General features: G+C 46.4%; 1 protein-coding gene across 7 annotated transcripts in view; it reads left to right on the top strand.

Moving 5' to 3' along the window:
• CSNK1G1 (casein kinase 1 gamma 1) overlaps window positions 1-27,163 on the top strand; it is a 766,422-nt gene that overhangs the window by 720,840 nt on the left and 18,419 nt on the right. For 3 of the 7 annotated variants that reach the window (XM_086959213.1, XM_086959209.1, XM_086959210.1), the window contains one exon: window positions 16,471-16,494. The exons of the other annotated variants lie outside the window; for them this stretch is intronic. In XM_086959213.1, coding sequence (XP_086815339.1) covers window positions 16,471-16,494 — 24 coding nt within the window. The remainder of the gene's footprint in view (window positions 1-16,470; window positions 16,495-27,163) is intronic. 7 annotated transcript variants of the gene reach the window in all.

The following is a 27,163-nucleotide window of genomic DNA, read 5'->3' as shown; positions in this document are numbered from 1 at the left end:
CATCGCCTGGGTGCGCCACAGCCTTCGGGTTCTGGTCGACACAGAGAGTGTACCTCAGAGCTAAGACAAGACTACACTCGATCCTGGTTGGGCCACAGGGAGAGGCACAGAAATGATACACAGAAGCCCTCGATGATAAAGAAGGCATTTATGCATGAGCAGTCTATGGTGCCAGTAAAGGCTGACACCTCGTCTCACTTCGGGCTCAACAAAGCCATTGGAGCTGACCAAGCGTACGGCGTGGACGAACACCTCATCGGAGCCGCAACATACGTCGACTCCCAAAAAGGGCTCGGAGCAAAGTCACACTTCGACTCCAATGCTGAACAAGCATTTGCAATACAATAGGTTTCGCAGTTACACTAGTTAAAGCTATTGGCATTGTAAATGACAATGCCTTTAATTTATGTTTTTAAAACTAAAACTAATATAAGGCATTGTTATTTGCAGTGTCAATAGCTCAACGTCGAGTAAATGCGAGACCTATTGCATTGCAAATGCTTGTTCTAAATTGGTTTGGGATTTTTCTTGAGTTTTTCACTTTATTACTGTTTTATGAGCTGCATAAATCCCTTACACATTGTCTCTAAGTTAAGCCTGACTGATTTTTGTGCCAAACTCCCTAGGGTTAAGCACGGGTTAATTGAGTGACTTTTTGTGGTTCATCCTGCAAGGGATTGTGGCTATTGTTTGAACAAAGGCTCACACCCCAGGCAACCAGCAACCCAATTTTTAACAGTACAAGTAGGCATGACTCTTCTTTTGTTCCTTTGGTGAACTGTTTTTTTCATGCATCTCAGCAAATTATTCTTCCTTTTTTCTTTCCTTCTCCTAAGTCTGAAGAAGAGGAATGTTTGCACTCATTGTATGTTAAACCTGCATTATCCCTTTACCTCAACAGATCCAGGGACTACATGCAGTCTAATAGTTGATTTGTTACCATTGGGATTTCCCTTAAACGTTAGAAAGCGTCAAAGATTATTTTAAGTAGCTGGATAGAAGAAATGAGTCTTCTTTTTTTTATACCAAGAGTGAAAAAGCGTTGCCAGAAACTGTCCAACCGGAGATTTAGTTATTTGAAGATGTTCCTGGTCTGGTGTGTGAAACCCTTTCCTTGGTGGCATAGCTGGCAAAAAGTAATGCAGACTCCAATAGCTCATAGGCGCATTGCATTCTGGTACTTGCAGTTCAACACCTGTGAATGCATATGCACTACATGTACCAGATTTCAAATGAAAAGCGAAGGCGAGGTGATAATCTCACTCCTCACACGGGCCGTACAAGTGTTAAGTAAATAGTCACTGAACAAGAAGAATTCCAACAGCCTGCACTGTTCTCTCCGTTTCACTGCTTTTACAACGTGCTCGCGCTCTGAGAACATCAAAGGGTGCCAGTAAAAACTATTCAGGGGCAACCCACGCCTCTAAAGAACGGCACAACAGTCATCTCTATTTTTTTAAACAATATCACATTGCATGACAGAACACAGGAGTTCGGGGAAAGCGGAACTGCATGTTCCCGCAGCCGCATTAACTGTGCAGCTGACTAAATAAATAGGGCTGTGTAAATACAACTCTCACGTTCTATTATCAGCTGACAGTTAAGCCTCATCAACAGCAAAGTGCAAACAAAACCTCCTGCCTCAGACTGAAACACTCCATGACCCACAATGCATCCTTAAATGGCTAGTGCGTGCCCGCAGTAAAATCTGTCTTACCTGGGAAGGAGGAGGTGCTGCCCCTCGCCATGGCCGCCTCGGGGGCAGAGCGGGTTAGTCCGTGGCTGGCTCTGATGTAGAAAGAGCCCCTTCTCCTCTGACGGACCCCGGCACAGCCTCTTTCCTGCCTCCCCTCACGGGAACTGCTGGTTCCCATTCACGGGAGGAAACGGTCCCGTTGCAGTGCATGACCATCACGTGACTTGGGGGCGCGCCTGCGGGGGGAAAAAGCAGCAGCCGGAGAGTGGCTGTGCGCGAGCCGGGGGATAGGGTGGGATTGGGGTCTGCACGAGCCGGGGGATAGGATGGGCGATGGGATTAGGGTCTCGTGGATTTAGTGGGGACACTTAGGTGGTGGAGGGAGCAAAGGACAGGCAGCTGAGGGGGGACATAAGGGACTGGGGGAGTCTGAGGAAAGGAGTGTCCGAGAGGCACGAGGAAAAGGAAGAACAAGCAGTACAAGAAGTCCTGCGGGAGCCATCCCCACCTTCGTGAATGCCGCATGGTGCTGCCAAAGCAAGATTTCAGGTGGGATTCCTGTGAGCAATACGAAGCCCCGTGTGTTGCTCTAGTGACCGGCTAAAGACTCAAGACAAGCCGGGGAGCAGCGCAGTCCCCACAAGAGCCGGTGAGTGGGGTGAGACATGCTGGACGTGGTAAGCACGCCTTGCCTGGACAGGAGATGTGCACGCGTATGGTGCAAGCAAGAGATATCGCTCTGACCTGTACGCATGCACTTCTGTTTGTTAAGCTTTGGCACAGACAGTTGATGTGCACGCGTCCGGCTTGCGGCGTTAGTACAACTCCTGCTCGCACCATACGCATGCACATCTCCTGTTTGGGCCTTGCCGAACGCGTGCTCCGGTCCTGTCTCGCATCGGAGCCAAGTCAGCAACAATAGGTCTCGCAGATAGCAAGCAGCTATTTGCTCTGCATCGCTAGGCGAGACCTAAAAAACAAACTGTACACACAGCTTCGACTACGACCTCCTACACTCTGACAGAGCAAAGGAAGAAACAGAAACAGCGGCGAAGAAAGCTAGTTTAGTAGCCTGTAATATGGAGGGAAACTTACTTGGAAACCTGCAACAACTCATGCACAATAAGCGCCCCGTTGTGGACAAACATTTGCTTGAGAATGCCAGTGAATGAAAGACAGGTTATTGGCCTTCTAGAGCCTCTTCCCAAGAGGAAGAGTATGGAACTTAAGGCCACAAGCCCAATGCCACTTGACTTTAATCCATCTCCATTGCCTATGTCGCCATCATCCATATACTCAGCTGATGTAGATACAGGGAGCCCTAAACATTTGCACATGACAGACTCATAAGCGGACCCTCCCCAGAAGCCCAGATACTTGGGACGCTTACGATTATCATATTGTCAGGTCCTGACATTAAACTTCCAATGCCAGCAAAAGCATCACCTCCAGATGATACCTCCTCATACCAGTGTTTTTCAGGGAGTGGCTGAATATCACAAGGTACAAATTCATACTACAGAGAAGGAAACAGATTTTCTGGTTGAGACACATTCAGAAACGGAGCTCTGTGCAGTACCTACCTATGATGGGGATCCGGCCAAAGCTAGAGTCTTTATGCCATGCATTGAGAGGACGTACATACCTTCTTCCATTGTCCCACATTACATCGGGGAACACCCAACAGCTGACTCTCTAGTGGTGACTACTGTAAGGAAGAGGGCAGCTTCCCAAAGTATTGGGTACGCGCCTCCTCCATATAAAGTAAGAACATAGATGCAGTGGTGCCGCCAGTCATTGTCACATAGCTAACTCTGTAGGATTACTATTTCAGTATAACAGAGCCATCTGGGATGATGTGAAAGAGTTAATTCAATATCTCCCAGAACAATACATGAAGTGAGGGGAAGTCCTAGTATCAGAGGGTAGACAAATCTATAACACTGCCATACGTTGTGCCTTGGATGGTGCTGACACAAGAATACATTCTTCCATTCTCCAACGTAGACATGCCTGGTTCCGCATCTCCGGGTTCAAACCAGAGCTGCAGCAACACCTCCTTCGTTTCCCATTCGATGAAAAATTACTCTTCAGCCCAGAGGTGGACTCCAAGCTAGAAACAATTTCAAAAGGCACAGACCTCAAAATCCATGGGAACTTTGCAGTCCTCTACACCACCTCAGCAGTCCTTTCTGGGGTATTGGGCAGAAGGGCTACCAAAACAACCACCTCTGACAGTCACACATGCCAAATGTACCAGCAGCAGTATCACCATCAAGCAGGCAGCAGCTACTAAAGTGGAGGTTTCAAACAGAGGTAGAGGAATCCTGTAAAGGAAGTCTCCACCACCAAAGCATTTACTCGCCCCACATTCTCCCCGACCACACAACACCTGTTGGAGGAAGATCGCAGCAGTTTTACCACCTGTGGCCAGAGATAACATAAGACCAATGGGCACTATCCATCATTAGCAACGGATACTACCTAGAACTCCCCCTCCCACCCAACAACCATACCTCCTCGCAGACAAACCCTCGGCGCCTTCACCTTCTAAAGAAGAGGTGAAAGCTCTGTTAGTTTAGGGTGCCATAGAGCCTGTCCCACACCAACATCAAGGCAAGGGTGGGTATTCTCTATATTTTCTGATAGTAATACTGGAGCTATAACCTCTCAATATTTACATTCTGTCAGAACGCTTTCACATGTTGGCGCTACTGGATGAAATACCACTGCAACATCATGGCAGCCCTCGATCTGAAAGACTCATTCTTTCATATACTGATTCATCCGGTACATTGCCGGTAGCTCTTGTTTGTGGTAAGTAGTTGTCATTACCAGTTCAAAGTTCTGCAATTTGGGGTGACAACAGCCCAAGAGGGTTTACCAAAGTGTAGCTGTGACAGCATATTTAAAAGAGAAAAGATTCATGTCTTCCCATACCTCGATGATTGACTGATCAAGAGTTCAAACAGACAAAGGTGCCTATAAGATGCACAGACCAACATCAACCTGTTACACAGATTGGGGTTCACAATAAGTGTCAACAAATCCCATTTACAGCCTCTCCAAATGCAACACTATTTGAGAGCACTCTTCAGTTCAATCTTTGTCACTGCATAACCCAATTCACAGAGGATTCCCAATCTCTAGAACCAGTTGGCTTTTTTAGGCACATAGTCTCCTTCCAGTCAGGACGGTCATGCGCCTTCTGGACATGATGGCCTCTTATATAGGAATATTTCCCAATGTCAGGTTACACATGCACCAGTTACAGGAGTGTCTAGCATCTCAGTGGTCACAAGAGGGGGGTAATTTGGAGGATCTAGTTTTTATTTCATCCACGTTCCAACAACCTATGAACTTGTGGGGCACGCAGAACATCCTCAAAGGCAGACCTTTTATGGACCCAGTACCATAAGTGACAATCACCATGGATGCATCACTCATAGGGTGGAGCACTCACATGGAGGATATTACAGTCCAGGGCCTTTGACCAACTCTTCATCAAAAATTCCACATCAATGTACTGGAGCGTACAGCAATTCAGATGGCTATGAAATCCTTCCTCCCCAACATAATCTGAAATAACGTTCTTCTCCAGACCGACAATATGACAGCAGTGTAGTACATACAAAAAAGGAGGGACACACTCACTACAGCTGTCCCAGCTAGCACAGACCATTTGGCACTGGGCCATTCAACATCATATCCACCTTTTGGCATGGATTATTCTGTGGCAAACCTGCTAAGCAGGATGCAGCAACAATTTCACGAGTGGGAGCTCCACCCCTAAGTCCCTAAATCTGTTTGTAACTGTAGAAAACACAAATACCAGAACTTCGCCTCCAGGTACCACCATCCATGGGTAATGCTCTTTTGATGAACTGGTCAGGGATTTTTGCATATCTTTTTCACCTCTTCCACTCATTCATTTCTGATCAGAATACTCAAACATCTAATGAAGAGTCTCATAACTCCCACCTGGGTACATCAACCAAGGTCATGACCCTATTAGAGTTTACCGTAGTTCCTCATGATAAGCTCCGCAACATACTGGATCTTCTCACTCACAGCAAGTGCAGAGTCAGACATCCAAATTCCAAACAACTCAACCTGGCATTGTAGCTCCTGAAGACCTAGATTTGGATATTTGCAGTTGCCTCCCAAATGTATGGACATTCTAAAGGAGGCAAGACGTCCAACCACAAGAGCTTGCCATGCAGCCAAGTGGAAGCTTTTTTTATAGCTCAACATATAGAACAGAGATCTTCAAACTGTGGGGCGCCCCCCCCCCCCCCCCCAGGTGGCCGTTGATGGGTTCCCAGAGTGCCTCTGACAGTGCAGCCTTGTTTATTCACTGGACTTCCAGGCAGTCTTCATTTACACAGAGCCTTGAAGTGAATTAAAAAGAATGAGAACTGTAATCAGAGTGCTGTGGGGGTGAGGGTCAGAGGTGGCTAAAGAAAAATAAAAGAACAAAATAGTCTGTGTTTTGTTTTTTCACTGTCTGTTAACGGAGTATAAAATAATCCACTAACAGCTTCATTTTAATTGAAAAATGAATGCATGTTAAACTAACCAGTGATAAGTGTATTCTTGTAGGTATGAAACATCAGTTAGTAAATGCCATCACTGCAGATGTCTGTGTTAAAGCTGAGCAACACATAATTGAACCCTAGTTGATGCATTGAGAAAAAGTGGCCTTTATATTTATAGTCTGGGCCACCGCAATTGTGATTGTGCGGCCACACAGTTTTTCTCATAATTATGGATTTGCTGCATTTGTCACATAATCCATCATCAGTTGCAGATGTTATATTTAAAAAAAGTTTCTAGCTCAAACAATTCAAAACTTTACTAGAAATGCAGCAACACATGTTGCCTCACTGTGGAAAGTCCTTTGCAAAGGTTGACTGGTCACCTTTCTGTTGCTTATTGCTATATGAGGGTCTTAAACTGGTACTTATGAGGGGTGATGTCAGGGCAATGTAAAAATTAAAAAAAACAATGCAGTAATACTATATCAAAATGTTCTGTATTATGCCGCATAGTTTGCCTTTTCTTGCAGCATAATTTAGTCAACCCTGTTGCATAATTTTTCATGCTGCTGCATAATTTCAGAGTCCTTGTTCATAGTGCTATGAGGTATCTGCCTGTGGCAGAAAGCACTAGGAACATATGCAGAAGCACTGAGGCCCAGGGGAAAGAGGGGCCCACTGCATTACAATTAACACTTTTTAAAAAAGGGGCGTGGGAGCTTATTTTCCTTTTTAGAATTAGGACGGAGGGCACACTTGCAGAAAAAAGGGTGAAATATGTGGGAGCTTTTTTTCTGAAAGGGACAGAGGACCTGTTTTAAGATTGGAGTGATGTTCCGGCATGGTGGGGAAGGGGTGGAAGACGCCTGGAAGATAGCATGCTGCTGTGGACTACAGTTATAGCAAGTGTAGTTGCATTGGGGTCCAGGAGTTTGAGGGGCTCACAGCACCTCAATAATGGGGAGCAGTACTTTTGGGTCAATACTTGTTTTTGTTTGATGCATTTGCTGTTATATAAGTATCATGTTTAGTGTCCTTTATGAGCTGTGGAAAAAGTACTCTTGAAAGTATCTCATAAGCCCCGCCCCTGCACTCATACGTGTTCCTCGCGCTGTCCCAGTCCTTACCAAAACATTTTTGAGGGGGCCCGACTTCAAATCATTCTGCATAGGGCGCTCTGAGCCAAAAAGTTTGAAGATCTCAGATATGCCTACCGTACAGCAGTTAGTGTGCTACCTGCTACACCTTCAAAGGTCACGATTATCTTACACTTCCATGCAATTGCACCTTGCAGCGATTGCGGCTTTCCTGCAAAACTGCAAACATCGGTCACCTTTTCGTATACAAGTCTTCAAAGCTTTTATGGAAGGGTTGAAAAGAATATTTACACCACCTGAACCTTTGTGGAATTTACATGTTGTTCTTACAAGACTAATGTCAACACCTTTTGAAACTCTGCATTCTTGCCCTCTGCAGATCCTCTCAGGGAAGCTACCTTCCCAAACAAAAGTTAGCGAAATTCATGTCCTAACTATAGAAAAGCCTTACTTTCAGGTTTTCCAGGATAAGGTACGTCTTCATACAAATCCTAAATTCCTGCCGAAGGTTATCTCCCTTCCATTTGAATCAAAACACTTGACATACCATTTTCTTTCATAAGCTTATCTCTGTGGCACAAAGGGCTCTTCATACACCAGATGTTACAAGAGCACTATTGAATTACATTGAGAGAACTAGACCTTTTAGAAAAACACAACCGCTTGTTGCGGCTTTCTCAAATCTGATAAAAGGTAAAGCCATCTCTAAAGCAGGAATTGCTGGATGGATTATGAAATGTATTCAAATTTGTTCAGTAAAGGCCAAAAGAACATTACCTACTATACCACGAGCGCACACTACGAGGAAGAAGGGTGCTTCAATAGCTTTCTTGGGAAACATCCCCTTAGCTGGCATTTGTAACGATGTTACTTGGTCAAAACCACACACATTCCCAAAACTTTGTGTAGATGTTCAGACCAGGCAGCAGTCCCTAGTGGGACAAACAATCTTGTGGACGCTAGTTCAAACATCTACACCATCTAGTGCATAGAGCCATCGCAAAAGGAGTACTTCCTTATTCTCTATGCATAGCATGTGTATCTGTAGCCAGCACATGCTACAAATGGAGTATGTTACTTACACCAAAAGCATCTATTCGTAGCATGTAGTCTACAGATTCACATGCCGGTATGCGATGGCGTCAGAATTACACATATTAAACCATATATATATATATATATATGTGTGTGTGTGTGTGTGTGTGTGTATGTATGTATGTATGTATATATATGTGTACATATATGTATATATATATATATATATATATATATATATATATATATATATATATATATATATATATATATATATATATATATAGTTACACACATGTTAAGCAGCAATTAATAGGTTTACTAGCTCCATCCTCACTAGCCAACATGGTAGGGGAAATAAACAATATAATAATAGAGCTTTTGAACAAGCACATTTTCTCTAAGAGGCAGAAACTCTGTCAGTGCAGCAATAAAAAAGGCTTCACGAAAGTTGTACAGTCCGAGCCCAACGTTATTTGGTAGGAGTGTGCGTAGCATGTGAATCTGTACCACTACACACTATTAATAGATGCTTACTGGTTAAGGTGTAGCAGCATAGTATGGATATACTCTGTATAAACAAATATGTGAGTGAAGAGGCACATGGCTTGTACACCAATAGAGAATGGAAAAGAGGTTGTATCAGTGGCCAATTGGGTATTTACTCCACTGCCTCCCATCGGGTGATTGTCTTGGAAGACTTCACACCTTTCACGCTGTTACTTTATATTTAGGTTCTAACTCTTATTTTTGGTCATTTGGTTCACCCAAAGACAGCCAGACCTCTGTCTCAAGCAACATATGCCTCTCGTCACCTAACTGCTGCACATGTACTGCACTTTTCTGGGGGTTATTTGTTAACATTGAAAGTAAAAATGTTTTTACAAACATTCTGAAACCATGGACACCCTTTCCCCACAGGTCCCATTACTCCATCTGTTTGAGCAGACCTGTTTATCTTTCACAATTAGCAGAAAGTAGCTTGGCAGATCATTTTCCAGGAAAGGCTGTGGCAAATGGCACATCTTCACCTTTGGAATCTATAGATGCATACTAATCTGGTTATTTTATGCAATGCACCTAGCCAATACAGCCCCTCCTCGTTAAGTCCTACAGATTGTGTTGCTGTGCCAGACGACTGTAGTAACTCTGACCAGGAATGTTTTTTATTACAGAACAGTCGTTCAGCACTCCAGCCCGTTTGGGATTTGAGTGTTTAATCGGCCATCTACATCCATGGCATTCTGGGAAATTAAAATGATGACATGGAATACAGCCTTTCTGTTTTCAATAACCTTATCTAGCTTAGTGAATAAGGTTACTTTCTGAAAGAGGCACGTTACTGATAGATTCCTTAGCTTAGAATATCCCCAGGCGTCAGACTGGATCCGGAAAATTTTGTGTAGCAATACCCCTGCGCGCCTGCAGGCGTCGTCCGCGGCTCCGCGCCCGTCATCGGCAGCGCCAGAATGACGTCGTCGGAGTACTTAGACGCCGCCCACGCGTGCTGACGTCAGTTCTTCTGTTTTCCGCGCCAGCTAGCGCAGATCCGGAGAAGCTCTACCACTTAGTCTTTTTTGACTAAACTTTTTGATCTATTTGATCATCTCTCTACTCTAGTCTTCGACTCCAACGGTGCCAGTAGGGATGCCCGGGTTCAAACCCTGTTCCAGGTGCGATCGACTGATGTTGTTTACCGACCCCCATCGCCGGTGCCTCAAGTGTTTAGGCCTCGATCACAACGACCGCACCTGCTCTGACTGCCGGGCCCTGACGTCTAAGGCTAGGCAAAAGCGGTCTTGCAAGCCACTGGAGCGCCGGCAGTCGGCCCAGCGCCGCACCCGGTCCCGGTCCCACGGGAGGTCGAGGGACGGGTCGCGGGGTCGGAGCCCTCGCAGCTCCGGGAGTGGTCATCGGTCGTCAGGATCCAAGTCCTCAGGTAAGAGGCATAAGAGGTCGAAGAGACATCATCGTTCCTCCGACCCACCCCGATGCTCGCACGAAGATGCGGCCGGGGGTTCGGGTGATACCACCCACGCGGCTCCGCCGGAGTCCCAGTCATCGCCGCCTGCCCCACACCTTCGGGTCCCTGGGCAAGACGCGACGCCTGAGGAGATCGAGCGGTACCTCATGGCCTTGAGGTCCCTCCCTCCTCAGCCGGGCTCCGTGGCGCCTCTGGGCCCAACGGCCCCGGCGCCGCAGGCCCTCTCTGGATCCGCTTCCGGATCTGGGTCGTCGCCGGTCGACCTCGCCGACGCCGGCCCTACGGGTGTCTCCCCCGGCGCCTGCTATGGGTGCCGTCCCCAATCCTACCCCTGGTCCTGTTCTGGCGCCGGAGCGTCGACGATGGGCGCCGCATCTGACGGCATTTGGAGATTTCTATTTCCATGAATAGGACCCATCTGTTGAGCCTGTACTACAGGAGATGGGTGATGAGGGTGATTGGGAGGGGTCTGAGGACCCTCTCTCACGGGAGTGCCAGTCACCACAGGACTGGACATATGAGCTTGGGGAGGCCAGTGGCATTGACACTTCGCCAGACACTGGATTTGTCTCCCCTCCCTCCGTGGCTACAGAGGAGGGGGCTGCTTATAGTGTAGTGTTGACACGGGCAGCCAAGGCCTTAAACCTTGAGCTCCCTGTCGCGGCCGTGAGGACTAACCTCCTCACACAGGTCCTTAAACCGCAGGCAAGCTCCAGTGAGCCTCTGCTGCCGTTTAATGAGGCCTTGTGTGACGTTCTTGTGGGCACTTGGTCCAAGCCCGCCACAGGTCCGCCTGGGGATAGGAACGTGGCCAGACGCTACTGCCCGGCCCCGGGCGACCCTTGATTTTTGTCCACCCACCCCACCCCCGAGAGCCTGGTCATCCAGGCCTCCACTTCCCAGACCGCATTCCCGACGGCTCCACCCGATCGGGAATCCAAGAGGTATGAACAGTTTGGGAAGAAGGTGTTATCGTCCCTCAGTTTAATACCGCATGCCTCTTGGGCCGCTATACCCACACCCTGTTGGACGCGGTCGCGCAGCCACAATGTCCGGAGGAGGTCCGGGCAAAACTCACCCAAACCCTTGCGGAGGGTCGAGATGCAGCGCGGTATTCCATCCGGTGTGGGCTGGATACCACGGACTCACTGAGCAGGGCGATGGCAACGGCAGTGGCCGTTCGACGCCACGCCTGGTTGAGGTCCGCCAACTTTTCGGCCGATGTCCAGGCCACTCTGCTGGATATGCCGTTTGATGGCCGTCGCCTCTTTGGCGACAAGGCAGACCGTGAACTTGAGCGATTTTAAGGACTCCAGGGCTACGGCCTAGTCCTTGTGCCTCTCGGCCCCTCGCCAGCAAACGGGTGCCTTTCGCTCCTTCGTGGCCAGGGAAGGGGCGCCCCCACACGTGCTGCCAGCCACGCACCGCAGAATGTCAAACAGCGCGGTGGTGGCCGTGGAAACCGCCGTGGCAGCAGTCGGGGACAACGGCGCGGCCAGTCCACACCTTCCCCCGCAGCACCTGCCTCAAAACCCTCCTAGTCCGTGCTTTCAGGCCCATGTGACGCCAGTGGGGGGCAGGGTTCGCCATCACCACTTCCACTGGCGCACAGTCACGTCGTACAGGTGGGTGCTGCAAATCGTCCGAAGGGGCTACTCCCTCCCCTTCGAGGCGACCCCTCCAGCCATGCCACCGCAAATCCACCGCGTGTCGGGGGATCACTTGCAACTTCTGCAAGAGGAAGTCACGTCCTCTTGGCCAAGAGGGCCATCAAGCGCGTTCCTGGGCCAGAAGTAGGGTGTGGTTGTTACTCCCACTACTTTCTGGTACCCAAGAAGGGCAAAGGGGGCCTACGCCCTATCTTGGATCTACGGAACGTCTACGGCTTCCTCCGGAAGGAGAAGTTCAAGATGCTGACTCTGGCTCAGGTCTTAGCTGCCCTGGATCCAGGAGACTGGATGTAGCGTTGGACTTGCAGGACGCCTATTTTCACATCCCCGTCCTGCCGGCCCACCGGCGTTACCTCAGGTTCACGGTAGGCCACGAGCACTTTCAGTTTACCGTGCTCCCCTTCGGCCTTACCAGCGCCCCACGGGTGTTCACCAAAGTGATGGCGGTGGTCGCAGCCCATCTGTGCAGGTTAGGGGTTTCAGGCTTCCCCTACCTCGACGACTGGTTGTTGAAGGCGGGCTCACCCCAGACAGTCGTCAACCACCTCCAGACTACGGCCGATCTCCTGCGTCTGCTGGGGTTCTCCATCAACGTGCCGAAGTCACACCTGTGTCTCTCTCAGAAGCTCCTCTTCATCGGAGCGGTTCTGGACTCGGCGCAGTTTCGGGTTTATCCACCCGAACAGCGGGTTCGAGATATTCAGGATCTGATTCCGATCTTTCAGCCTTTATCCCGGGTCTCGGTCAGGTTGACGCTGCGGCTCCTGTTGCTGATGGCCTCCTGCATCCTTCTGGTGCATCACGCCCGGTGGCGGATGCGGGCTCTGCAGTGGGACCTCAAGTTTCGGTGAGCCCAGCATCAGGGCAACCTGTCTGACAATTGTCTTGATCTCGGAGGGCACTGCAACAGCTGCAGTGGTGGATCACGGACCGCGATTGGGTCAGTGGCAGATCCCTCTCCCTACCCGGAGCACGTAGTTGTGACGGACGCGTCCCTCCTGGGTTGGGGAGGTCACATGGGAGAGGCGGAGATCAGGGGTCTCTGGTCTCCGGCGGAGTCCCAGCTCCACATCAACCTTCTGGAGCTGCGGGTGATCCGACTTGCACTGAAGGCTTTCCTCCCCTCTGTCCGGGGGAGTGTAGTGCAGGTGTTGTCGGGACGCTTTTCGTCACGAGTGGAGTTGCGGTCTGTTGTATGCCTTTCCGCCTATACCACTTCTGCCCAGAGTGCTGAAGAAGATCAGGCGCGACCGGGCCCAGGTTATCTTTGTGGCTCCGGACTGAGCACGAAGATACTGGTATCCCGACAACTCAGCATGTCAGTCGATCCCCCGATTCGTCTGGCTCTTCGGGAGGACCTTCTGTCCCAGCAGCAGGGGACGGTCCTCCACCGAACCTGTCCAGTCCCCACCTACAAGCTTGGAGATTGTGCGGCGACAGTTGAGGCCATTTGACTTGCCTCCCGAAGTCTGTAATGTCATTCTGGCAGCCAGGCGTCCCTCCACACAGTCGGTATACACCTGCAGGTGGAACAGATTTGTGGCATGGTGCACAGCAAAGGCTGTGGATCCACTCTCTGCACCCCTTTCTGAGGTTCTCCTCTTCCTTCTTTCTCTTGCCCAGCAGGGCTCTGCTCTGGGCACTATCAAGGGCTACCTTTCTGCCCTTTCAGCCTTCTTAAGGCTACCTGATCAGCCTTCTTTGTTCAAGTCCCCCATTGTAAACAGATTCTTAAAGGGCATCACTCATATGTTCCCTCCTGTTCCTTTCGTGATGCCCCAGTGGGACTTGATTCTTGTACTTACCTACCTAATGTGTGCTCCCTTTGAGCCGCTCCATAACTGTCCTCTCCGTCTTCTTACCTTGAAGACTGCTTTCCTGGTTGCCATCACCTCTGCCAGGAGAGTGAGTGAGCTCCAGGCTCTTTCTTCTACACCTCCTTTCCTCTCTGTTCATCCGGACAAGGTTGTGTTGCGGACTAGACCTTCGTTCCTGCCCAAGGTTGTCACGGCCTTCCACATCGGGCAGTCCATTACCTTGCCCACCTTCTTTCCGCCTCCGCATCCCTCGAAAGAGTAAGAGAGGCTCCACCATCTGGACCCAAAACGTGTGCTCTTACTATTTGGATCGCACACGCCAGTTCCGGGAGGATGACCAACTCTTTGTTGGTTACGTGGGCGCTAAGAAGGGAAAGGCGGTGCACAAGCGGACCATCTCGCGGTGGATCATCTTGTGTATACAGGCATGTTACTCCTTGGCAAAGAAGGAACCCCCCTGTGGGACTACGGGCTCATTCTACCCGGGCCACGGCGACTACCACTGCCCTGGTCCGTGGAGTGCCCTTGCAAGATATTTGCTAGGCAGCTATGTGGGCCTCGCTGCACACGTTTGCAAGACATTATTGCCTGGACAGCCAAGTCCAGAGGGTTGGCTTCTTTGGCCGCTCCGCCCTCCAGGACTTTCTGGTGTGATTATTGGTTCGCAGACCCACCACCGGGGTTGGTATTGCTGGGGTATCTATTATAAGGTAAGGAATCTATCACTAACGTGTCTCTTTCAGATGCACAAGTTACTACTTGTGTAACGATATATCTGTAAGAGACATTAGTTAGTGATAGATTCCTTACCGACCCACCCATCCTCCCCGTTCTGCGAACCGATATCTAGGGTTAAGGTCATCCCCTTTCAGGGCCCTAGTTTCATGGCACCAGTGTTGGTTCTATCATGGCTCTGCGTATCTGGTCCGGAAAAGCTGTGTATCAGAACTGACGTCCGTGCGCATGCGCGGCGTCTAAGTACTCCGACGACGTCATTCCGGCGCTAACGACGCCGACGACCGCCGCGGAGCCGCGGACGACGCCTGCCGGCGTGCAGGGTTATTGCTACACAAAATTTTCCGGATTCCAGTCTGACGCCTGGGGATATTCTAAGGGAAGGAATCTATCACTAACTAATGTCTCTTACAGATATATCGTTACACAGGTAGTAACTTGTGCTTTTGCACAGTATATAGTGCCATCTAGGCAAAGTTATTATTTTCCCTTTACTACTAAATTGTTTGTTCTTGGATTATTTGTTCACTGGTTGGTATAATGAGTAGATGCAGATTTCCTATACTTTTATCGTCCATAGGATAAGGTAATGCAGCGTTCCTTTTTATATAGTGCAGGTACATTCTGTTCAAGGCATGTGTACACAGGCAATCCAGAATGCTTCAATGGCTTTTTAGTGGTATCATTTTCAGCAGTCACATGGGATTCTGCCTTTGTTTATCGACACATATCCAGGTCAGGTGCCTCATTTCTTCAGCCATTACAGAAGAATGTTCTTGGCTAAATTCGCATGGTGCCCTTAAGTATCATATCCCAGGATTTAAAGTGCTATTTATTTTCTTCTGTGAAAGGTGGTGCTGCAGACCTAATGGTAAGTACGAGTCACTCGCCATAGTGAAGCTAAGGCTTTGATTATTGCAAGCCCTTCCTCTACATGATTCACCTATCTTTAGCCTACACTGCTTCATGTTCCATCTAATCAAATAACTCTTTGAGAGGAGGTTGGGTAAGTGTGGCTGGTTGAAGCCAGTGCACAGGTAGGGATCCACATGCCTCCATAGTAGTTTATGCTTTTTGACTATGAAATGAAATGAATAAAATTTATAAAGCGCAAACAATAACCCGAAGGCATCAAGGCGCCTAACAAAACAGATCAAAAGTGAAATCGCTACATCACTACAGGTACGCTTGCACAAAAAGGTGTATTTTTAAAGCCCTTTTGAATGCCTGAAAGGTGGATAGCGATCTTATTTCCAGAGGAAGAGCGTTCCACCACTTGGGCGCCAGGGTGGAGAAGGCCCTGCCACCCCATTTCACTCTCCTGAAACGGGGGGCCGATAGCAGATGTCTGCCGGAGGACCGTAGATTCCTAGCGGGAGAATAGCGGGACAGGATAGATCCTAGACCGGTGGGGCTATTTCTGGCCAAAGCCCTGTATGTCAAGCATACGGTCTTAAAGTGGATCCGCGCCTCAACAGGAAGCCAATGTAGCAGATTTCTAACTACTGCTGTGCAAAATGTTCCATTCCCCACAGGTAAAGACAATCTGTATGTAGAGAGACTGGTTGCGAGTCTATCAGTATGAGTCACTATGATTAGTAACTTGTATGTAACCACTTGGCTGTGAGTGACTGGTTTAGTTCATGTGGCAATTCATAGACGTTCTAATGCCCGGTAATCCTAGTTCTGGTAAGTGTGGTGGGGCATTACTTTTTGGGGCATTACATCTGTGCAGGATTGGGACTAGAAAGCAGTCTGAAATCGTCCATGCCTTAGGTTACCCTGTATACTAACAGATGTGCAGAGCATGTGTGCACAGCAAGCAGTGATGCGCTTCCATCTCACCTCTGTGTATTAATCTCTTTCTCTGTCTCTTCTCTTCACACATCTCTCTGTAGCTGCGTGAAAATGCTCAACTTGTGGTGAGTCCCCCTCTCTCCATTGCACACAAAAGGGAGTGGACCAACCTGGCCTGGGAATCCTCATATACCTCTACATGTACCCTCTCCTGCCTTGCCCCAAGCAGAAATGTTACAAAAGCTAAAATGAACAATGTGTACAACACTTGAAATGAACTGGATCGCCAACTGTTCATGAGTGCTAAATTTAACTCAATTACTATAATTTTATAGAAATTCATATACTCTGCCCATTTGGCCTATAAAGCAGCAGTGCTAAACATTTTTCTTTGCTTTAAGAAGCCATTTAATTTTGTAAAGGCATAGTCAGTTTTGTAGATGATGCATTCACTGAACTCACCAGACCAATGTGAATGTTGTTACCCCTCAACAAATGTGTACATATTATCAGCAACGTTGACTTTGTAGGAAACTCCTAAGGAAAGTGTAATATTTTTATTTTTCATCACAAATAAATTAGAGTATAGTGGTATTAAAATAAGACATACTTTAGCATATAATGAATACCAGTCAATTTCAGAAAGTTATTTCCTTGCTTACGTCATTCCCTGAGTTATGGTAAGATCACGATACAAGTCAAATTCAACATTATGGGATCTTTATGGAATAACTGGAGAGATTTCTAATTATTAAAGAGTTGAGTGCCTAACCCGTCACAGGCAGATGACAGTTAAGGCAGTGGGTTAATCCCATTAAGGAATAATTCCAACTTCCCTGCCCCAGCATTGCTTCCATAATGAATAAGTTATATTATTTGCTCATTGAAAAAGTGTTCTACGTAGCCTTTTATTTAGTTTATTTCCCTGTTTCAATACTGTTTTTTATTCTTCACCGTTATGTGCTTTACATTTTAGTTTGCTTTTATTCAGTTTTCCTGCACTGGGATAATGTTGTCTAGCATCTTTTGGGAAGACTCTTGGGACCTTTAGTTAAGCAGTCTCCTCAAAAGTAATGGATTTGTTTTAAGTGGTCGTAATATGGTGGTGAAATGGAAAGCAGCCGAAAATTCCTCTGCTTAATCCGTCTACAATTAATCCAGTAAGATCGTATAGATTCAGACACCAGCTAAAATATTTGAGGAGGAGAATACGTCATCATCCAATAAATGTTTGTCCCCCATCGAGGTCTTTTTGATCTAATGCCTTGGCACACTCTGTATAGTTACCAGGTTCTAGTCTTAATCACTGTTCAGGAGGTTCCTGATGTCAATACACTTATCAGAAACGTTGTAGCAACAAGGTCATGCCAATTCGATGACCATTCACGGCTCAGACACTATTTGTCAAGCACCTCTTGGACTTTGGAGAATTCAGCCTCCCATCACGTGTAGTGTCTCCAATAGGATTAAAACCTTCTTGCTTCTACTCCAAAAATCTTCTGGTGCATATCTAAATCACCAGGCAGAGGCCCACAGTTAAATTAGGTTTTCTGATAGAAACTTCTTACTGCAGATTTCTTACCTTTGAATAATCGCCTGGCATCAGACTGGATCTGAAAAATCTTTCAGTATCTCTGCGTGCTAGTAGGTGGCATCTGGTGACTACCAGTGAAGTGCCTATATCAATGCCACCCTGGCGTACTGGCCCAAATTCCTTAATTTCCACCCCAACAGTGTGGATTTGGAGAGCTACAGTGATCATTTTTTGCCGACTACTTTTTAAATAGTTTATCAAAATTTTTTGAGCCTTGCTCTCAGTGTGCAATACACATGTTTCCCAACAAATCCACTGGGATTAAACGGTGATGAATGCTATAGATAGATATCTGTCTCTGATCCGCACTTGATTTGCCTGTGGTCCCGAGGGTCAGGCCAAGACCACTCAGCCTGCGCTGACTGCAAGTCCATGGATCTAAGGGTGATTCGCGAGAGATGAAGCTAGTGGCGGTGCAGCAGAAAGTGACTCCATGCCAATCGCGGTCTTGAGGGAGACCTCGTGTCCGTACTCTGCGCCGATCCTGCGGACGATCATCCTCCCGCTCCATTTTATCATCTTCACAGTCTGGTAAGTCCAAGAAGCATAAGAAGTCTTCGAAACATTCTTCGATTTCTCCCATCAAGCTCCGTGCTTCTGAGCACCTCCTACAGACCACCCACGAAGTGGGCAGCTAGGTTTTTTCCATACTGCCCCAAGTTTCTCGAAAGCTGGAGTGACTCCTGCCCAACTCCAGGAGTTCTACAGTGCCATACACTCCATCTTTGGCCACACCTTCAGGACTCCTGGAGCTGAGAGGTGCCACTGCTGGAGTACCATTGGCCGGTTTGCCCTTGAAGCCAGCTAGGCCCTCTGGATCTGCCCCCGGACTGACTCCACCACCGGTGTCACCACCCTTCTTTTGTCCCAGTTTACCAGATGCTATCCTTAGTGCCATTGGTAAAGGAACCTATTCTCCTTTCTGACTCGGAGGCGGAGCAGCCGCTTGACGTAGACCCTACTGCCGTCAAGACAATGTCACCCAGACCTGGACCTATCTTTTCTAGAAGATGTGTTGAGAAGAGGGTTATGGCCTCTTTGAGGACGAGCCCTACCAGAAGTAAACCTGGTATGAGGAAGTGGGTGATGCCAGTGACCTGGACACATCTACAGACTCTGTCCAGGCTTCTCCTTCGGGCCCTGCCACTGAGGATAGTGCATCTTTTGTGATAGAGATGCGTAGTGGAGGTTCTTGACCTGCAGCTATCCTTCATAGGTCAAGTCTAGCATCTTAACAGAGATACTGCAACTGAGTCCTGGGGAGCCCCTGCTCCCTTTTAATGAGGCCCTAATGGATACTGACCTGGGGGCTAAGCCAAACCTTGCATGGGGTTCCTGTGCACAGAATGATTGCCTAGCGTTATTGCCTCGCCCCTGAAGTCCCATCCTTCCTTTCCCAGGGTCCCTTTCTCGAGAGCCTGGTAGTGCAGGCCATGACAGCCACTGTAAACCCAGGTGTGTTTCTTACGGACAGCTGGAGCAGTCGAAGCTGAGAAACCGGATTCAAGTCTCGGCAGGGATGCTTAACATACTCTGATTCTGGGTAAATCACGTTATCACCCGGTGCCTAACAAAATTAATATGTCCCATATTTAATGCAACTGATGCTCATGTAAAGCGCTCTGATACCTTCGGGTCTAGTTTGTGCTAAATAAAATTCTGGGGGGAAAAAATAAACAGGCAATCTAAGAGTCTGGATACCTTTGGGAAGCAGATCTTCTCTTCCACCCACTTGGCATCATGGTCGGTGAACACTGCTTATCTTTTTGGACGATATACCCACATTTCGTGGGATTCGGTTGCACAGCTGCTGCCCATGCTTCTGGGAAAGTGATGAGCCATTCACAATCAGGCATTGCTTGAAGGACGGGACTCAGCGAAGTTCACTATTCTGTGTGGTCTGGATAATACGGACTCATTAGATATGGCCCTGCTACGCCTGGTTGAGGTCCACTGGGGTTTCAGGGGATGTTAATTCATCTGATAGACTGCTCCCACCTACTCGACGACAAGCCTGGCACAGCACTCAAATGCTTCAAGGAGAGCTGGTTCACCGCCAGACCTTTGGGCCCACTCTTGTGTTGCCAGCAACAATCCTTTCACACCTTTCATGGCCTTGGATGGAGCTTTGATGTAAGTACGCAATACCAACCTTACTCCCCAGGTCATTAAGCTTCCCATTCCTTTCGTGGCTGGGGACGTAGATCCCACAAAGGATACAGGGCCCACACCCAGTTTATTGTCCAGTACCCTGCCTTCTCAGACCATCCCTTTCCATGGTGCAGTTTCATTCCTACCCTCTGGAGCAATGAATCCAGGACATTTGGACTATCATCCCAATAATTTCCCCCGTATTTTGGCAAGACTGACTGAGGATGGTGGGTCTGATGGCCTACTGCATAGTGCTGGTGAAGTATGCTCAATGAAATGGCATATGCAGGCTCTGCAGTGGGATCTAAAGTCCCAGTGGGCACAGCACCAGGGGAATTTCTCCAACCTGGTCCACATTTCGGAGGAGACTGCAAAAGATCTGCAGTGGTTGTTCACGAACTACAATTGGATTAGTGGCAGACCCCTCTCCCTTACCAACCCAGAGCTCAGAGTGCCTCACTTCTGGGTAATGTCTGCCACCTGCAGGAGGAGGAAATCAGAGTATTCTGATCTCCGACAGAATCTCAGCTTCATTTAAATCTTTCTGGAGCTGAGGGCTATCCGCTTGGCATTAAAGGCCTTCCGCCCATCAATCAGGTGAAGGCTAATGTGAATGTTCAAGGACAACACCACCGCCATGTGGTATTGCAGCAAGCAATGCAGAGTTGTGTCCTGCAACATGTGCCATGAGAACCTGCGCTTCTGGACATGGCACAAGGAAATTTTTATGGTTGTGCAGCACCTTGACTGGATCTCTGAATGGAAGGACAAACACACTCCGCTTTCAATGCCTTGTGGATGACTAAAAAGCTGTAATTGTTGCGAGTTTTATTCCGAGAATGGGGACAACTTTAGCTCGATCATGTTGCCTCCACAGAGGATATGCAGTGTCAGTGCTTCTGAACATTGGAGTTTTCAAAGCCGCTCTCTGACATGTTCCAATTAGACTGGAACCCGGGACTTCTGTACGCTTTTTTGCCAATACCACTTCTGCCCCAGGTTCTCAATAAAATCAGCACCAACCAGGTGCCAAATTGGTAAACTCCTTAGCATGAGCATCTGTCCACAGATCAGGCTGCCCTTTCGGGAGGATCTCCTGTCACAGCAGCATGGCAGGGTTTTGCAGCCAAACCTGCACACGCTCCATGTTCACGCGTGGAGATTGAGATGCAACACTTGGATGCATTTAATTTTCTCCCTAGATCTGTGATGTCACCCTGGCAGCTTGGCATCACTCAGCAAAAACTCTTATTTGCCAACTGTTGGGATACATATATGGCTTAGTGTTCCTCCTGTAATGTTGATCCACTTTCTGCCTCCTTATCGGAGGTGCTGCTGTTTGTGCTGTAGGTAGCTTGGCAAAGCCTTTCCTCAGGCATCGCTAAAGGGTATCTTTCGGCCATCTTGACTTTATTGCGGTTACCAGATCAGGCCTCACGGCTCGTCACCTCTTGTGGCTCATTTCCTTAGGGCTTGCAACATTTGTACCCTCCTACTCCTTTTGTTATGCCCTGATGCGACCTCCATCTGTCAGTTCTGTCTTTGCATATGTGTGCCCCTGCATAGCGGTCCCCTGCAGCTCCCGACCCTCAAGACCGTATTCTTGCTGGCCAATACATCAGCCTGGAGGTTATGCACCAGCTTCTAACCGGACAAACTGGTTCTCCTGACCCCTGGCTACCGAAAGTGGTGTCTTATTTCCACGTCAGCTAGGGCATCACGCTACTAAAATTCTTTGCTCTGCCTCATCCTTCAAAGGAAGAAGAGATCGCATAAAAGAATACTCTGTAGATGATCAGATTTCCATTGGGTTCACTGGAGCAAAACAAGGCAAAGCAGTGTAGAAACAGACTATGTTTCGATGGATTGTACTCCCATCCAAATCAGCTACACACTAGCTGAGAAGCTGCCTCCTGATTCCACCACTGCGTTAGCACGTGGAATATCGTTCCTGGACATCTGACAAGCTGCCACATGGGTATCACTCCACTCATTATGAGGCACTACTGCCTGGACAGGCAGGCCCATTTAGATGGGCATTTTGCCCGTTCCATCCACCAGGATTTTCTGGTTTGAGCCTGTTCGCTGACCCACCTCTGGGGAAGTATTGCTCTGGTATCTATTCTAAGCTGAGGAATCTGCGGTTGGAAATCTGTTACCCTTTTTCGGGTAGAGATTCCTCACTGACTCTCACACCCTCCTCGCTCTGCAATATTGGCACTTCACCCTAAACCCTCTTATATGTCTGCATACTGGTTACACATCGTTTGGTCGTGAGACTGCGTTTTTGAAGGAGAAAGTTATGAAAGAAACTGATGTCAGTGTGCTAGAGTGGCACACATATGAGCACAGCACATTTCACTTCCAACGTGGAGGATGTTGACTAGGAGCCGCCTGGCGCACAGTGGTACTGCTAAATAAAATTACAGATCCAGTCTGATGCCTGGGGAATATACTAATGTGAGAAATCCGCAGTTAGTCTCTACCAGAAAAGATGTTACTGAAGGTAAAAAACGTACTCATTTCCTTTAAAACCTTAATACTTTTGTCCTACAATCCTTACAATGTTATCATAGTTTTGAACAAACATATTCTCCCCAGAATCCAATCCTGGAACCAGTTCTCTAGAGTTTAGCAGCTTTTGGAGAGGTCAGGTCGAGAATATGTTGAAGATTTAACTTCAATGGATCTTCTAATTGGATCGAGACATAGGTACTTTTTTTTTAATACCCTCTGCACACTTCCAAAATAAATCTCCATTGCTCTGGGCCTTTTTGATCTGTCTGTGGCAAATTTACTTTCTTCAACATTGACCAGATCCTGCAAGCTCGGAAAAGAAATACGATCTCCAGAGGAGGGTTTGTGACTCCAGCGGACTCTGATTACTATCTGTAGTAAAAGTAAATCTTCATTACAGAGCTTCAATTTTCTGGATAAGGATGTAGAAAAATCAACTTCATCTATTGGAGTTGTTGCCAATATGCTCTTGATTTGAGAGAGACTAGTTGCACAACTTTTACCTACCAATGACTGCTCCGTTTGCTCTTAATTTGGGGACATTATACACTATCCTCACTGTAGAATGGATCTGCTAATAATCCTCATGTTTCAGTATTTAGGCCAAAGCTGAGCACCAAATAATTATATTTCATTTTTTCATGAATACTCTCAGAAGTGCATGCAAATAAAAGCATAGATTTAAAACAGAAACTTAGAAGGCACAGTTTTTAAAGACAAAACCTCTTATATGATTGTTTCCCATAAAATCCCTTAGTGCACTTTTGGGTTAACTGGATTGTCAAGCTCCAATGTCTTCGAACATAAAATTACCAAACTACAAACAAACCTTGGAGTCACCTCAAAATCTCCCACCTTTGCCCTTCTAACTGTGCCCATTGAACCCACCCCACCCATTTCACTGACTTTTTCTTGCCTCCAAATGAACTAAAAAGCCTCTTCTTGTTGTGCTAATCTGGCTCACCACTAGACCCTTCATATAATGAGACAAATAACGAAGATCATTGGCCCTGTCTATGCAAAACTGTTCAACAACTCAATTCAAACAGGCTCAGTCCCCCTGATATGGAAACAAACCAGTGTCATCCCGCTATTGAAGAAACTCTCAGCAGACAGTAAATTCCTATATAACTTCAGACTCCTATCCTTCCTTCCAGCAGCCACAAAAAATCTGGAATCTATAGTAAACTAACAACTCTCAGAATCTTTGGAATCCAACCATCTTCTGCACCCCTCCAAGTCGGGCTTCCGATCACAACACAGAAACGGCGTTGCTGGAAGTCTGATTCATTACAAGTGTCCTTGGATCACAGACACAATGCCGCACTGTCTACATTAGACCTGTCGGTGACCTTCAACTGTGGCTTATTTAACTGTGGTATCAGGAGAGTGGCCTTAAATTGGCTGACCTAGTTTCTCTCTGAGCGAGAACAATTGATATGGACCAAATCTCATTTCTTCAAGACTAAACCTCTAAAATATGGGGTACCCTAGGGTTCATGTTGTGGGGAGTGGCTCCTTCCCACTGACAAGTGCGCACAGTAATCAATGAAACATACTAGTTTCTTCACTGGTTTTAATTCATTTTTTCCAAGTTTATTGCAACGTGTAGACAAATCAAAGTTTCACGTGTTTCAATGTTCATAATTCATGTGGAAATGTTCTATTTTTTTTGTCTCGATTATAACTCCAAAGATTAACAGATAACATCCACCCAATGCATTTCGGGTCAAGTAAAGCTGACCCTTCGTCAGGGGTCTATAAGAAATGAAACAGGACCAATTAATTCACTGTCCTATTATTCAATGTCACAATATTGATCATATGCAATGACAGCAAACAAAGTAGACCATGGAAATTGAAAATAATGCTACAGAGAAAACATTTCTATTCAAAATGGATAGCGCTCAAAAATTTCCAATCTTTACATACACTATCGTTGCGATTTCACTATCATACAATAGCTCGCTTGCATAGTCTTCTGCGCAGTGTATACATTACGCGCAACATTTTTATCTGGCACACATCATTGCTAACGAAACTACTTACAAGGGACCAATGGGTCTGAAACCGCGGATGTACAAACTTCTCGGCTTCTCAACGGTGAAGTTACGTGCCAAATGTTGCAAGTTAATACAAACCAAATACCGGTCACATGATCGGCAACAGGGCCAATCAGCTGCGACCTTAAGCGGTGACACAGATCACATGATAGAGTGTACGAAGGCTTCACGGAAGTAAACATACTCTATGCTCACAGTGGATATTTCATATTGCGGAAGCAAAAACAGTCTGAACGCAACTAAATAGAATATGTAAAAGGAAACAATAATGCATGGTGAAACATTAGCAAACGAAAAAATGAAGAGCAAATTCATGACATTATAATCAATGGTTAACTGGGCCCAGAATGTGTTTAAGGACAATGCTGCAAACTATTCATTCTATAGAAAACATGAATGTTCAATACGATCATTGAGCCCAATGGGATGGGCGGAGTTCAACTTTTTGATCCAAAAATATTCAGATCTCAGTCTTTGCTTAATAGGATCCTGGTCTCGGCGTTGTGTGATTTTCTCTAACACCATGAAGCGTAATTGAGAAATCTGATGTCTAGCTTCCATCCAATGACATGCTAGAGTGGATTTAATGTTCATCAATCTTATATTGCTTTTATGTTCAGTTATACGTGTTTTCACCTTCCTTTCAGTCTGTCCCACATATATTTTGCCACATGGGCATTTGATAGCATAAACACAATTCATGGTGTCACAGGTGCTGTTATGTTGGAGTTCAATTTGATATCCTTTGGGGGGTGGGTGAATTGGTTTCCCGCAATGAATGCAGGTTTGGCATTTTTGCATACCTCGATACGTCCTCGTAATTCTCTTAGGGATGTTCAATAGTTCTTTAATGTTTCTCGATTGTTGGAAGGCAAATGTGATCTTCTCATTGTATAAATCTTTAAGATCTGGTTCTAACTGAATTAATCTCCAATGTTTATTGATCTTTTTGATCTTGGATGAGTCAGTAGAGTATTATTTCAGAACACATACAGGTTTAGTATTTCAGAACACATACAGGTTTCTTTCAACAAGCTGTCTCGAGATTGTGTAGCCACTTTTTTTAAAGACGTTTCCGGGACATCATTTGGGTTGCATCTTGCACGATATTTAATCGTTTGTTCTTGCAAAGTGATTGTCAAATCTGTTTCATTTGAGGTGATGCGTTTCATTCTGATGTATTGGGATGTTGGTAAGTGTTTTTTTAGTGATGTAGGATGAAAACTTTGAAAAAGTAGTGAGGAATTTTTCTGTTTTTTTATATGAACATTAGTGATAATGGTGTTTTGATAAATTCTCACTTTCACATCAAGAAATGCAATTGATTGGTCATCGATGGTATGAGTAAATTTGATGTGGTCATTACGTGAATTCAATATCATGATATTGTTTCCAAGTTTTTGACGACTTCCTCTCCATATTATGAATGTCATCTATGTACCTCTTGTATGTGACCAAATGTTCTGTCCATGCTATATTCTCCAAAATGAATTCTGTTTCAGATTTACTCATGAAAATATTGGTGTACGAGGGGGCCCCCCCGAACCCCATGGAAGTGCCGCTCTTTTGGTTGTAAAATGTTCTTTACCACTCAAAATAGCTACAATACAGTGCGAATTGCATCAATTCAATGATCGAAAGTTTTTGTGACTCCTCTACGTCACTGTTTACTAAGCTCCATTCTAATGCTTCAATCCCTTCATTGTGGGGAATAGAAGTATAAAGGGCCGTGACGTCAATGGTACATAGTAAGTATGTAAGTTATTGTACCTTCAGTCCAGCCTATCCCCGTCTGCACCAAAACAGAACCATGCAACTAGATGATATTGCACTATTAACAACCAACAAAGCTGAAATTTTAGGTTTTACTTCAGAAGCAGCACTAGAAATATGAGTTGATCCAGGAAACCAGACAATTCACTTCACAAAAAACTACAACTGCGCAATTAATAAGACAATTCGAATACATGAGCAAAAAAGAGATTAACCAGAGGATGCATGCCACCACGCTAATCCATTACCACAAGAATAAAAGAATACCTAGAGGCCTCAGGATAGCCCTTAAGCCAATGCTGTGCAAGAATAGCAAAAAATTCGTAGAACGTTGGTACCAAATTTTAAACAAATGTTCCCTAGATTTGATTCTGTTAATTGTAGAGGAACTTTCCAAAGTGTTGACAGAATTGGAAGAAGAAATTAAGATTTTACACACTGAAATCAACAAACTTCCAGATCTACAAAAAACACTAGAAGATGTAAACAAGAAACTAGATAAATACGCTAAGGAAGTTAATGATCGAAAAGTCCGGAATTATCGTAGAGACACCTTGGATTATAAACTTGAAGAAGTTTATACTTTGGCCGACATTTATAACCAAAGGAAATATCAACCACAACAACAATCAAAAAAGACCACAACAACCTCATCCCAAGAGAGCATTGTGTCGGATTCAGACATAGCCCCATCTA

Source organism: Lissotriton vulgaris, chromosome 2_2 (genome assembly GCF_964263255.1).
Source record: "Lissotriton vulgaris chromosome 2_2, aLisVul1.2, whole genome shotgun sequence".
Taxonomy (NCBI): Eukaryota; Metazoa; Chordata; class Amphibia; order Caudata; family Salamandridae; genus Lissotriton; species Lissotriton vulgaris.
This window is presented reverse-complemented; position numbering and strand designations above follow the sequence as displayed.